General features: G+C 49.7%; 1 protein-coding gene across 2 annotated transcripts in view; it reads left to right on the top strand.

The window, feature by feature from the left end:
* Positions 1-14,608, top strand: part of LOC120951773 (3-hydroxy-3-methylglutaryl-coenzyme A reductase) — a 38,443-nt gene extending 23,835 nt beyond the window's left edge. For both annotated transcript variants that reach the window (XM_040370675.2, XM_040370674.2), the window contains exons 3-6: positions 7,207-7,294; positions 8,843-9,418; positions 10,394-12,097; positions 12,182-14,608. In XM_040370675.2, coding sequence (XP_040226609.2) covers positions 7,207-7,294; positions 8,843-9,418; positions 10,394-12,097; positions 12,182-12,266 — 2,453 coding nt within the window. In that variant the 3' untranslated portion in view covers positions 12,267-14,608. The remainder of the gene's footprint in view (positions 1-7,206; positions 7,295-8,842; positions 9,419-10,393; positions 12,098-12,181) is intronic.
* The last annotated feature ends 49 nt before the right edge of the window (positions 14,609-14,657 follow it).

The raw sequence follows: 14,657 nt of genomic DNA, 5'->3' as shown, positions 1-14,657 counted from the left end.
CCGGCCAATCGATCCGGCCAATCCAAATGGCCACACGAACCATCCTCGAGGCATGCGTTCGCGTGGCTTCTTCACGTCGAGGCAGCGCGAACTCTCCCGGTTTCGCAACCACATCATGTGTGCTGCCCCGATGCCACTGCACGGTGACGTCACTAATGACACCGCCGTTTACTCTTTCTGTTGGAACGTCGCTGATCTGATCGCGCGCCACCTGAAAACCGATGAAGATACCTCTGGCGAAGATGATGGATGCAACTACGGTGTGCAATACTGGTACGAGTGGTACCGCAGAAAAAAGAAAAGCAAAAGAAAAGCCAAAGAAAACGGGCTAAAGTATCCAATTTTAATTGCTCCACTATTTGCTCAATTGATATGCTCTGCTCTGCTCTGCGGCGGGGGTTGTTGTGGTGCGGCTTATGTCATACTTCCAATGGATGGCGGGATGGGGTTTTGCAGGATGGTCGGTGGGCGGTGTCGTAAAAAAGTGAAATCTAACGCCCGTTTTAATTGCCCGAACGCGGATGGGGAATAAAATGATCGAAAACGTGTACGCGTCTCTGTGTGTGCGTGCACGTTTGAATTGCTCATATAAAGTGGTGCGTACGTACATTTGGTGATTGCGTTTCGCGTCGACGGTATCGTTGAAGTCGTCAGCTGTGTGGTTTGCTTTCGTCATCAGCCGTGTGCGACGGCGTGAACAGACCCCGTTTGGAGACATTTTCGACCGTGAGCAGTGTGGATGGGAGAGAAACACAGTCCATTTTTGGTAGACAAAGATGCGTCTTGTAGTCCTCATTAGCCACAAGAACTGTGCGTTGCTTAATTTATGCTTAATCACGGGCCAATCTTCTTGTCCATTCGCTGGCGGGAAGCTGGCTTTTGCGGCGAAACTAATCAAACAATTAAATTTACACCACGTCGTATTATATAATGTTCTGTGTGCATACATTATCGTCACCACATTATGGCATCGGTGGTCACGATGCGAGGGGCGAAAACATAAAGAAATGATAATTGATCTTGGATTTCGTTAGAATATCGTAAACACGAGCGCGGGCGCGCCTGCTGTGCACGCGGGAGGGTTTGGAATAAACCGGTTTAAAGACTTGGAACGGCAGTTGCCAAGCGGACTATTTGTGCTGACGTCACAAAACGTTTTTGAGGGTGAAAAAACAAATCTTCTGATCGAAATTTTATGCCACCAGGGCCCAGGTGAACCAATAGCTGGCTGATTGGTAATAGAATGCGCGTTGCCTGTTTGGTGAGAATGTTGAAGAAGAACCCGTCCCAAAATGAGTCGAAGTAATAATTTAGCTGTATTGCGTCATTGCACCCTTTTCGTGTTGTGGTAATTAAATGTATCCTGCGATCAATATTTAAATCAGTGGATCAATGTAAAACCGTGTCGTTAAAGTCTAACAGTAAAGCGTTGGGCAGGGTCGTAAAATAAGTTGCTCTCATTAAGTAAAGCAAACCGTTTAAACGCTTCAATTATGTTGTCAATAATAATGAAGGGACGGCAACATATCATATCTTCCTGACTCTCTGTGTCGGTGTGCGCAGAGTTTGCGGCACGGTTTAACATCAAGCGGTGCATGTGGTGAGCTGCACACGTGAAAAGAGACGTTTTTACGAGCGACCATAAAACAAGGTCAAGCAACTATGCAGCGGTCGATTTTATTTTTTTTTTCTCAAGCTGAGTTAGGATGTTGGCTACTCTAGTGTTGGTGTGACATGTACGCGCGTACCTTTGCAACCTTTGCACGTGAGTGGTTACGAGATCGACACAAGAGAGAGAAAGAGAGAAAGATGCAAAAAATAAAAATACAAGAATGATCCATTCGGTCACGATCGCCGCTCGATCGATCGTTGGTGACCACCAAACCTTCTTCTCCCCACCCGGCCCGCTTACAATATGCCGGGTTGCACCGAACGATCACTGACCCACTTTAGATATGGGGCCACGCCGCATCACACGCACACTAGCGCGTAGCGTAGCGCATTAGGCTCTGCCGCTCGGCTAGATCCGCTCAGAGGCTGTGCGCTGGCACCTTTCCAATGTTTTAAACGCACAATCAAACGCACCACGCTTCGCTACTGGCCACCATATCCGATCCGGCGCGGAAACAACCTATGTATCTATTGTCCGCGTGTGTGTGTGTGTGTCAGGATCGCACTGGTTTGTGGCACCGAAACACGCTTCATTTTGGGGTCATTGGAGGGTTTATTAAAATTAATATACATCCAAATGAAAAACAAAAGTTCAATCGGCGCACACACACAAACGAAGCAGAAACCGGGTCGTAGAGAGCGCTAATGAGTTGGACGAGCGAATTTAACCTCAAATTCCGGACTTCCGGTTCGAATTGACTGGATGGGATGCCTGATTTGTTTGCCTTTTTTTCCTCTGCTCTACCGCGTATGTTTTGCGCAGCTCCGATCGCTGTGCTGGATCATCTTTTTCGGACGCTTTCACCACGCTAATGACGCGGCTGGGGTGAGGCGTCTAGGCTGGTGGTGGTGGCAGTTTCGATGATCAGCGTTTCGGTTATGGTGGGCGGCCGTCGATCAGTCGACACGACATTGACATTCCGTGTCACACGAAAGCGATCTCGCCGTGCTAGTTACAGCTCGGATCGCGTCGTAGTCGTGGTGTTCGTTCGTATGACTGTATCGATTTGTTCATTCATCTCGTATAGAGGAAGGAGGAAACATTCGTTGTCAGTTGCCAGATATAACTGTAAATTATCTCACGGTAACTACGAGTTGTAATGACCAAAAATGGATTTTTTCAAGTAAATATCATGTTCTATAACCATTAACTAATTCAAGATCGTGGAAGTCGTTTTGCAAGACCATAAAATAAATATTTTAGTATGAGAGTTGCTATTTAAATCAATTTATATCAATTTTTACTAACATTAGACGATCTAATTTTCGTTTAAAATTTTAAACGATTTATTTTACTACTAAAATCTTCATCTGTTTAAATCGCATTAGTTCTACCATCAGTGTTGATCACACTGTATGCGCTTTTTTTCACGCTCAAACAAGAACAAAAGCATTTCGTTTTCCATTGCTTGGCAATTAACACATAACCTGCTGCAAGTGAATTGTTAAATGAATCGTTTTACACTGATTTAAGAGCCTCACGTCGTCCCAAATTGCCTCACGACTCATCGCTTTAAAAACCACGTCCCAATCAGCCACTGATCAAACGACCGGCCCTATACGCTAGAGCTCTATCTCACCTCATACGCTATGCTCGTTTGCTGCACTTCGTTTGCTCGCCTTGTTTGCCGCTATATAACGAAAGGGAAATTTTTCCACTGCAATCTGAAGCGCGCTCGCGCGCGCTTGCATTTGTCACGGTCTGCTGACGCGCATTAGCGAACGAAGCGGAGGCAAAACAGCGTTTATACTGATAGCTCCTAGGGGGTCCGCAAGGGGGTCCGCGTGCACGCCACAAAACAACATTGCGTAAGCAAACAGACACGGACAAGAGAACGGGGAGGGGGTGGCCCCTAAAATCGGAGGATCGTCATCTTGCCGATGACATCGGGACTCTGTTCACGGTGTTGTCGCTGTGGTAAAGTGCCGCTAAACCGTTGTTGATAACAATCATCGATCATCTCGCTGGCGGCGTGGGACCGGACGGTGCGCAAAAACAGCGCAACAAATTCAACCGCGCCGAGCGAACGTTCCCCGCGCCGAGCGAACGTTCCCCGCAAGGTGACAAGCCGCTTTTGAGCTGCAGTTAATGGGCTGAGGCTGATAAAATGCTACATAACTAAGCAACAATGGGCAGCCAGCTCTAATATTGGGGAGCGCTTCGTTGGCGTACAGTGTAACTGCAAATCCAAACGGGCTTTGGTGCGGGTCGGGTCGGGCACAGGCATACAAAGTGCACGCATGACCGGACGCCAAGCGCAAGGATCGCACCCATTTTGTTGCGCGGCAGTGTAAAGGGTGTAGGTTTTTTTTCATTCTCTCACTCTCTTTTTCTCAACACTCACACTCCTTCACTCTCTCTCTCTCTTTCTCTCTCACTTTGTTTGCAAAATTTCTTCACCCCACAGCACCACCGCACCGGAGCGTCCGAAAAACGAGTATTTGCGGAGAAAGTAACCAACCGCGGCGAACACCACCCGCAGCACATGCACAGGCGGCAGCGGCGTCGCCGTCGTCGTACACGCACATCGGCCACATTCCACCAAACCTGACGGGCCTGATGGTCGATGTTGTCGATGTGCAAGTGTGTGGCGGGGAAGGGGGGAAGAAGGTTTGTTTTCTATATTGCGTTGCGTTGCTGCGCATTGCCCTCCCTCGCTACATTTTTTGGCCACTTTCGGAATATGTTACTGGAGGCTCCAACAGCGGGAGAGGAAGGAAAGAGGGCGAGCCACCGTCATGATATGGGGTGGAGAGGTCCCCATGATTTCTTCCCGGGTTGGCGCTCCACGCGGTGGTTGGGTGCCGTGCCGCCATGTCGTGCGGCTCTCTCGCAATTGGACAACGCTGCGCGCAGCACACATACAAATAAGCGCAACGAAGGCCACGCCATTAGCGCATGGATAGGTACGATGACAAGCGCGTGGACCGTTGCTTTTGGCGTGGTCTAACACGCCTCACGGCCCTGTGTGCTGCAGTGCGCGTACGCTTGTGGGATCTTCCGGATTCCGCCGAAGCAGCGATATTTCCTTAAAAGCGTTTTTTGAAAAGCGAAATGTGTATGCGCGCGCCCCATCTGCTGTGTTACGCGCGACTTTGGCGTGACTTTAGTGCGATAAACCGAGCGCGATAAACCGAGCGCTTGCTTATACGTACTCTGCCAGCGGGTGAGAGTGGTTTCAAACGGGAGCCTTTGTCTGTTTGTTTTATTTGCACTGTTCGTAGCAAACAGGAGAAGGTTGGGTTGAAATGTGCTTGAAATTATATGTGCCCGGTACACATTTACTGTATGCGTTGATGTATGTGTATGGAAAGCTGTGCAGGACCATTCACGAACTTGTATAATATTTCACCTTTGAATGTTTATTGTTTAGGTTACCAATAGAAGAAATCAAATCCGAGTTCAAAGGCACATGGATGCATGCTCCTATTTTTCGTATTAGAAAGGACCATGGATGCATGTTCTCATTTTTCGTGTTAGAAAGGAACATTGCAAACATAGTATTGTTACGTTATAAATTTCTCAGATATTTCACGCAAAAAAGGGAAAAAAATGCAATAATCCATTTTTTTATTTCCTAAAACATTATTCGCTAACGCTTATTTATGATTGCAAATAAAACAGGAGTTTTGAATCAGATATGATCATGCATAAACTCGTAAATGATACGTCCGGCAATACGTCCTTCACTGTAAAGTTATGATTTGGACCTCTTTCAGCTCTCCATTAGTATAGTAAGGATGTGTGGATGAGGCAAAATAACTCAGTTCTAATGTCTTGTTAAATCAGTTATTTGTAAATTGCAGAACTAATTCCAGTTACGTTTAAATGGAGTTCATTTCAATTTAAAATTACAAATTCGCTAGGAAAACGAACTAATATGATTTGTTGGACGGAGTGATGACTTTAATTCGTTACAGGATTTTCCAGGAGTTCTCATAGCTGTGGAGCACTTTATTGCATCTTTCTTACATGAAATGGGCTCAATGTAATGGGAATTGAACCCTTGTTTGACAAAACTAACAGGAATTTCCAACGAGTCTGTCCAAAAAAGGGTGCCATACAGTCCAAATTCCGACATATGAAGCTCACTTTCCATGAATAAGCGTCGAGGAAGTGTCCCACAACTATGAGAACCCCTGGAAAATCCTGTTGGGATGCGTTCTAGAAGAAAGTCAAACGTAGTCAACAGTCAATCGTTAACAATTCACTTCAAATAACTGTAAATAATATAAAAAAAAGTAAATGCTGATCATAAAGACAATCGTAACGTGTCAAGGCAATAAATCATCAGCTCATTCCATTCCGGGACATCAGCATGAGGTTCGTCAGCAAATCTCTGCTGCATATGGATGAGAACAGAGGTGCAGCTACAGTTATACATGCACGTTAGCCGGCTGGCCGTCATTTGCATAACATCCCCATGCACAGAGAACATAATGTGCGCACGAGTGTGGTGTAGCACAAAAGAGGCAATCGTACGCCACACTTTGCCTGCCTGTTTACTGCGCGTTAGTTTTCCCCGCTTGTCCGGCTACCGATCGCTCCGAATCGATTTCGCGCGCTGGCCAGCTTCACCTGGACAGATCTGTTGGCGAGTAACTTTCCCCCCCTTTTGTCCGCCCCGTACCGGTGGGGAAAGGCCAGGGATTGTTTGGCCGTGATGGATGTGACCGTGAAAATCGATCCCGTGCACAACACCACCACCACCACGGTCGGTCGATGCGTTTTTCCATCCCTTGAGGAAACCGTTACCCACACGGGGTAGCACGGGTGTGTTGATCTTGTACGCTCGACCTGCTCGAATTGGCTAATCGCGCGCCTACATGGTGTTTGGCGCCGTTTGGCGACGTTACCTTGGAGCAAGATGTTGCCAAAAAAACGAAAGAAAAAGAAAAAGACGGGCACAGTTTTGTACGGGAATTTGCTAACCTTGAGCGCACCGTACCGGTGTGCCCGTGTGCGTATCATTTGGGTGCGCGAGTTCGGCCTATGTGGTGTGGCGCAAGAATCGATACATTGATCACGGTTGGTCACGATCATCCCCCTGTGGTTTGTTGTGATGGTGTGGTTTCTCGCGGGGGCCTTTTTTTGCCTTCACTTGAAACGCTCATAATTCCGGAAGAACCCGCTCGCCGAAGCTGTTCAATTAGCAAACATACAACGCACCGCGGCACCGAGCGACGTCGTGGCTGCGGTCATTGTGCGCGAATACGAATGTAGCGTTTGCTTGCAGAAACGTCGTCCTTCGTCGCTTTCGGGTCGTATCGTTTTGCGGGCTCAATAATACACAGGAAGAGGGAGCATAGGTTTAACCTTTCACATTGAATGTTCCAACATTTCCATCTGTGTGTGACAGGCATAGGTACAACTTCCGGTCACTTTGCATGAGAATCGGTTGAGAACAGCCGAGAGTGGGATACGATTTCAACACTAATGAAGATGCTGTTTATTAATTCTGTTGTTGTTTTCTCTCTCTCTCTCTCTCTCTCTCTCTCTCTCTCTTTCTCTCCCCTTTTTGTACTTCTTTTCAGGTATCGCCGGGCTGTTCACCATGTTCTCCAGTTTCATCTTTTCGTCGACCGTCCTAAACTTCCTGGGCTGTCAACTTGCCGATCTGAAGTAAGTAACACGCGTCAGTAACACCACCGTAACACGCGTACACCAGCCCTTTCTTCTGCATGCATGCCACTGCTCCCCCAGCCTTCCAAACTTGCCCACTCCCCAACAACCCCGTAGCAACAATGGCACGAGATGGTGTTGCGATAGAGGGAGTGCACGTAGTGTAGAAAGGGTAAAGCACAGATAAGCAACTGGGTGGTTGAAAAATTGGGCCTTTTTTGTCGTATGCAAATGCGCCGTTTTTGTGGATTTCGGTTCGGCGGACAAACAACAATGCCAATGCACGCGGAAGTGCACGTTGTTGGCGTTGGTGGTGTAAGAAGAAGAATGGTGGTCGAACAACATCGTTCAGAGATCGGTCCGATAGTATTGGTAGAGCCGAGAGGGGGGTGATTTCTATCCCTGTTGGCGTTAAAAACATCTTCTTAAAAGCGATCTCACTGCGTGTGTGTGTGATCGTATGACGTAAAAGTATCTCCTAATTACCCTAATCGAGAGTTCAACTACCGATTTATGGTGCTTTTGTTTTGTTCTTGTGCCGATTTAACTATAATTAATGAATGTAGCATTAAAAAAAACTATTTCTCACTAATTGTCATGACACCTGCTGTAGGGAGATGTTCTTTTTCTTCAGAATAAAAATGGTTAATAATTAAAGCCAGCTAATTACTCCGGCATGCGATACGATGGTGCTCCAGAGAAGGAGTAAATTCTATTCCATTACTACCCATAAAGTGTTCGCGTGCAAGCTCACGGCCCTCACGAAACGAATCAGGAAACGATCGGCATCAAAAAAGCTCAACTCCGCGGCAAAAGGTTCACCGGAGAACAACAACAACAAAAACCTGCTCAAGAAATTAGTCGCTCAACAGGAAAGATCACACTTAATCAAATCAAAACCTTGACACACGATCGCGTTCAATGGAAGCAGAAGCAGCAGCAGCAGCAGCAGCAGCACCATCGCCACCATCACGAGCATTTAACATTGAAGTTAATGCACCCACTTACTCGGTACGACGCTGCAGGGGGGGTGACACACGGGTGTCACGGATGATGGGCCGTACCGGCCGAGATGGTCAAACCAAATCTCCAAACCCGTTACAACCTTCGCCAATTGCTTGCATGTTTAATAATAGGCTCCGGCATAGATAAACCTTCGCGGTGGCGACCAATACACAATTCGGAACGGATGTAGTGTGCTCCGACACTGTGCGCTGTGAATGATCTTGAAGGAGACACCATTTTTTTGTTTGTTTTGTTTGGTTGTTGTACTCCGGCAATCTACGGGTTGTTGGCATCGCGGGTTTTTTTTTGTTCGTCGTTGCTGTTTTTGGTTGCCTTTCCCCTTCACATTAGGAGCATTGGGGGTTGTTTTTTTGTGTTGTACGTGTTCGATCGGGCAGTTCGGAAGTATGTGTATATGTGTGTTAGTGCTTGAACCTCTCTTCGGCGTGTACTGCAATCATCAATTATGCTGTGCGTGCTGTTGTGTCGCTCGCCCCGCCTCAATTTGCCCGCCCGTTGACCTTTTTCTTTCCCCTTTTGCAGAGACGCACTGTTCCTTTTCCTGCTGCTGGTCGACCTGTCCAAGGCTGGCATACTGGCCCAGCTGGCGCTGTGCGGTGCCAGCCAGTCGGAGGTGACGAAAAACATTGCCCACGGCATGGAGGTGCTCGGGCCGGCCCTCACGCTCGACACGCTGGTCGAAACGCTCGTGATCGGCGTCGGTACGCTGTCGGGGGTGCAGCGGCTCGAGCTGCTCAGCGGCTTCGCCGTGCTGTCCGCGCTGGTCAACTACATCGTCTTCATGACCTTCTACCCGGCCTGCCTGTCGCTGATACTCGAGCTGACGCACAACGGCGGGGACAACCGGGGCCAGCGCAACGGGCGCGAGAATCTGATCCGCGCGCTGGTAATGCAGGAGGACAGCAAGCCGAACCCGGTGGCCCAGCGCGTCAAGCTGATCATGTCCAGCGGGCTGTTCGTGGTGCACGTGCTGAGCCGGTTCCCCACCCCGGACAAGGAGTCGGACGCGGCGGAACAGATCATTGCCGCCCAGACCCACGAGCATCTGGCCGCCCTGAACAAGACCGATACGGTCGTAATCTCGGAGCTGATTATGCAGTAAGTGGTTTCGTCTCGGTGTGTGCGTGCGTGTGTGTGTGTATTGCTTGTAATGTTCCGATGAAAAATATGAAACACACCAAAATAACCAGAAAGGTGGGGGCGTGTGTGTAACGTAACGAAACATATTAATCTTTCCGTGGCCCAGTTCTAGCTTTTGTTGCATGGTTTTCATTTGTTTTTTTTTTTCTTCCAAACGTTTCTTCGAACCAGCTGTTTCTTCTCGGGAGACACATGCACACATGCTGTTTTGCAAAGAAAAAAGAAAGAAAACAACACGATTAAAGTCTCACATTTCGCCTTCCTCGCGCTCTCGCGCGGAATGGAAATTTATTGTTACGTTATTGGTGTCGCTTTTGTGGCGTCGTGTGTGTTTTTTTGTTATGTTTTGGTTTTTGTTTTGTTTTCTTTCTTTCTTTTTTTTGCAAACGGCCGCTCCTCCATCTCACACACGGCAAAACGCGTAAAGATCGGCGATGATCTTGACATAGTTTTTATTTCGCCACACGGTTTTGCGCTGGTCCGCTGGTTTGGTGACAACTTGTTTTTTTTTTTTTTTGTTTGATTTAGGATGTTTTCGTTCCCATCTTTTTCTCTGTTTTATTCCGACTGATCGCATGGTGCAATATTCCAATGTGCCATAACGGGCGTGTTTGGTTGAGAGTGTTTACTTTATGTTTGTTGAAGTAGTTCTGCTTTTTCATTTCATTATTTACAGTACATTATTACATTGCTTCATTATTTCATCACATCGGTTTTGCTATCGGCTGTAGATTGATAAAATTTTGTTGTAGTTAATAATACTTTTCTATAAACTACCATGCGCCTCCATCATGTTTCTGTACACATTTCTTTGCCTTTCAATTATTCAATCATATTGAAAGTTTTCAAAAATGTACTAACACGTAGAAGACACACCATCACTTGTTGCCGCACACTCTAACGTTACACTCTTCTTGCGCCTCCCCCTTCCAGTTGGCTCTCGTTCAGCCTGGAGCAGATCTTCACCTACATACTGATCATCACGCTCAGCCTCAAGTTCATCCTGTTCGATCGGTACCAGCTGATACAGTCGGTCGCGCATGAGCAGGCGGCGCAGGCTGCTACCCGCCGGGAAAGCACGCACCAGACCCAGGCGGCGCCAAGCGCTCCCATCGTCGCACCGTCGCCGCCCGTCACCTTCAGCCTGAGCGAGGCGGTCACCGTGTGCGAGGAAAAGGCGACCCAGAGCGAGCTGAGCCTGATCGGCAAGGGCTGGCACGGGCGCAGGCCGCGCAGGCACACGCTCGTGGAGCAGAGCGGCACGGTGGAGCTGATCGGTGACGGAGCCGCGGACGACTATCTGCTCGGCAGCGAGGAGGAGGAGGAGAAGATCGAGGAAGCGGAACCGCGCCCGCTGGCAGAATGCGTCCAGGTGCTGGAGGCGGACGGGCACGGCAAGCATCTGACGGACGCGGAGCTGGAGCTGATCGTGCGCGAGCGGGCCGCCCTCTGCCCGCTGTACAAGATCGAATCGGTGATCGGGGACGCGGAGCGGGGGGTCCGGTTGCGGCGCAACATCGTGCTGAAGAATGCGGGCCTCAGCCCGGGGCTGCTGAAGGATCTGCCGTTCCAGAACTACGACTACACGAAGGTGATGAACACGTGCTGCGAGAACGTGATCGGGTACGTGCCGATCCCGGTCGGGTATGCGGGACCGCTGCTGCTCGACGGCAAGCGCTACTTCGTGCCGATGGCGACGACCGAGGGCGCGCTGGTGGCCAGCACGAACCGGGGCTGCAAGGCGCTGTCCGTGCGCGGCGTCACCAGCTTCTGCGAGGACGTCGGCATGACGCGCGCCCCGTGCGTCCGCTTCCCGAACGTGCTGCGGGCGGCCCAGGCCAAGCGCTGGATGGAGGCGGAGGACAACTTCAAGCGCATCAAGCACGCGTTCGACTCGACCAGCCGGTACGCTCGGCTGCGCGACCTGCACGTCGCCATCGACGGCCCGGTGCTGTACGTGCGCTTCCGCGCCTCCACCGGGGACGCGATGGGCATGAACATGCTGTCGAAGGGGACGGAGCGGGCGCTGCGCGAGCTGCAGGCCGCCTTCCCCGACATGGCCGTCGTGTCGCTCAGCGGCAACGTATGCTCGGACAAGAAGCCGGCCGCGATCAACTGGATCATGGGCCGGGGCAAGCGGGTCGTCTGCGAGACGGTCATTCCGGCGGCCAGCCTCGCCTCGATACTGAAGACGAACGCCCGCACGCTGGTGCAGTGCAACAAGCTGAAGAACTGGACCGGCTCGGCGGTGGCGGGCAGCATCGGGGGTAACAATGCGCACGCGGCCAACATGGTGACGGCCGTGTTTATCGCCTGCGGCCAGGACCCGGCCCAGAACGTGACGAGCAGCAACTGCTCGACCAACATGGAGCTGTGCGGCGAGACGGGCGAGGATCTGTACATCACCTGCTCGATGCCCTCGCTCGAGGTCGGCACGCTCGGCGGCGGCACCGGGCTGCCCGGCCAGAGCGCCTGCCTCAACATGCTCGGGGTGCGCGGGGCCCACCCGACCCAGCCGGCCGAGAACGCGAAACAGCTCGCCCGCATCATCTGTGCCATCGTGATGGCCGGCGAGCTGAGCCTGATGTCGGCCCTGGTCACCAACGATCTAGTCAAAAGCCATATGCGACACAACAGGTAAGGGCTTGTTGTTTTTCCCTATCGGTCGTGCATTTCAACCCGTTATGCTAACGATTGTGCTTTCCCTTCCCGCGCCAACAGATCCTCGGTAGCGATAAACCCAAATGTGCAGCCACTGGCCAGCAGCGTGAAGGAGGGCGAACCATCGCGCCCCACAACGTCCTAACGGCTAGCCGCAACCCATCACCATCAACACCACCACCAGCAGCAGCAGCAGCAGCAGCAGCCAGCAGAGGTGCAGAGATGATGACACGCGGATCAGCAGGATCAAGCGCACCCATTTCGAAACGGGCACGTGCACGTCAAACGAATCGGCAGTCAAACCCGGGGAGAGAGAGAGAGAGAAAATGATAGAACCGTAACCGAATGGGGCGGGAGAAAATACACTTTTAGAGGTATAATTTATTTTTATAAAGCACGACATACGACGGCAAAGGAAAAACAAAAACTGTGCGGCGGGGACCGTCAAACCGTCGCCGCCACACGCCCCATGTAAATAGTACCCTTTTGGTGGTGGCAATGAAAGCAGCAATACGTTGGCAAAGGAGCGCAAGGGCCGACTAAGTTGGCCGCTCGAACAAACCGACTCCGTGCAAATCGCGCTCAGCCTTAGTGGACGGGGAAGGATGTGCTTTGCTTGTATTGTATATACCATTCACTTATTGTTCGCTTAACTTGTTGCTGTGGCTTAACCCGAAGCACAAACAAACAAACAAACAAACAAACAAACAAACAAATCGACCAACGAAAAAAAAATGGAAAATAGGATCGTGGCTACTTACACCTGTTGGTTCGATTACGTTTTAGTTTTAGTTTTAAGAAGCTCGTCGATAGCTTAGCTCCCCGGCCGGGGTGGTACGCATACACACGGCCGGGGACGACCGAATATAATTCTCCTCACAATGCTGCGAAAGCAAATTTACATTAAGATTATTCCGTCACGCCTAGAGCGATTGACGAATTGGGGAACGCAATGTCACGGAAAGGTTAAACGCTTTTCCTTTTCTCCGTCGTACATTGTTGTGCTCTAAATAGAAGATATGACAGTTGAATAGACAGCAGAATGGGAAGAGAGTAAATCAAGGATACAACGAAACGAGAACAGGATTGAGCAGCTGCTACAGATGGAAAGTAAAGAGGTTCGTGCGGAGGATTTGAGCAAAGCGACTAGGGATAAAGGGTGAAATCATTCGTTCTCTAGTTGACTGGGTAACCAGCTAAGCCACCGCGTCAAGCCGGCAAAACTGCCATGGTCCATTCGCTTGCCCATTCCTTTGCAGTATTGAGGAAAGCGACTAGGGATAAAGAGTGAATTCGTTCGTTCTCTAGTTGACTGGGTAAAAGGCTAAGCCACCGCGTCAAGCCGGCAAAACTGCCATGGTCCATTCGCTTGCCCATTCCTTTGCAGGATTGAGGAAAGCGACTAGGGATAAAGAGTGAATTCGTTCGTTCTCTAGTTCTCTAGGGTTAAAAGCTAAGCCACCGCGTCAAGCCGGCAAAGCAGCCATGGTCTATTCGCTTGCCCATTCCTTTGCAGGATTTGAGGAAAGCGACTAGGGATAAAGGGTGAAATCGTTCTTCGTTCTCTAGCAAAGCCACCGCATCAAGCAGGCAAAGCTGCCATGGTTCATTCGTTTTCCTACACTCGTTCTTTGCACGTAGAGCGGGACCGAAGACAAGTGGGACGGTCCCGTGGTACAGTCGTCAACTCGAACGACTCAATAATATGCCCGTCATGGGTTCAAGCCCAGAATGGACCGGACCGTCCCCCCGTAGCAAGGATTGACTATCCGGCTACGTGGTACTGACTAAAGTCTCGAAAGCCTGTATAGGCCGGCATGTCCGCGTAGGACGTTACGCCAAATAGAAGAGAAGAATATAAGACAAACCGGCTAAAGTCTGTATCTTAACGGATATTTGGCCCTGCACACGTCTATCACATATTCAGTGACCGCCCACTGGCCCGATGAACGGCGAAAGACAAATGATTGTGAATAAGAAAATCAACCTCATGGTACGAAAGATACTAAACGATGCACGATAACATGGGAATGCGGAAGCATTAGCAACATTCAAACATATTTGTTTCTGTTTACTTTATTTTAAATATAATGATGTCTTTGCAAAACAGTTGTCGCATCCAGTCGGTCTCCACACGTGGGTTGGTGGTTGGTGGGCTACCGTACCAATTGGTGATGGGTTAAATTCAGATGCTAATTCCTGAATCGTCGGTATGAGTTAGTGATTGCTGCTCACAGCTTCTCACAGCGCACCTATTTGCGTATGGTTGAAGTGATATGGGGGGAGCAGTACGGTAGCGTGGAGATGTGATAGTAGAGGCTTCCAGTTGGATGGAAGGTCAACAATGACTGGGTTGAAGCGAGCACTAGCAGCACCCCCGCGCTTGATGTGGAGACCGACATTCAGTATGTGACAACATATCGTAGAATTGTAGCGAGTACTGAAGCAAAAAACACTAATGAAGAGTAAAGCTAGTTCAAAACCGAACATCCTCTGTGTGTGTGTGTGTCTTAGTATCGTTTAACTCACCGAAAAC

Source organism: Anopheles coluzzii, chromosome 2 (genome assembly GCF_943734685.1).
Source record: "Anopheles coluzzii chromosome 2, AcolN3, whole genome shotgun sequence".
NCBI lineage: Eukaryota > Metazoa > Arthropoda > Insecta > Diptera > Culicidae > Anopheles > Anopheles coluzzii.
Note: the sequence above shows the minus strand (reverse complement) of the source record. Positions and strands in the feature narration are given on the sequence as shown.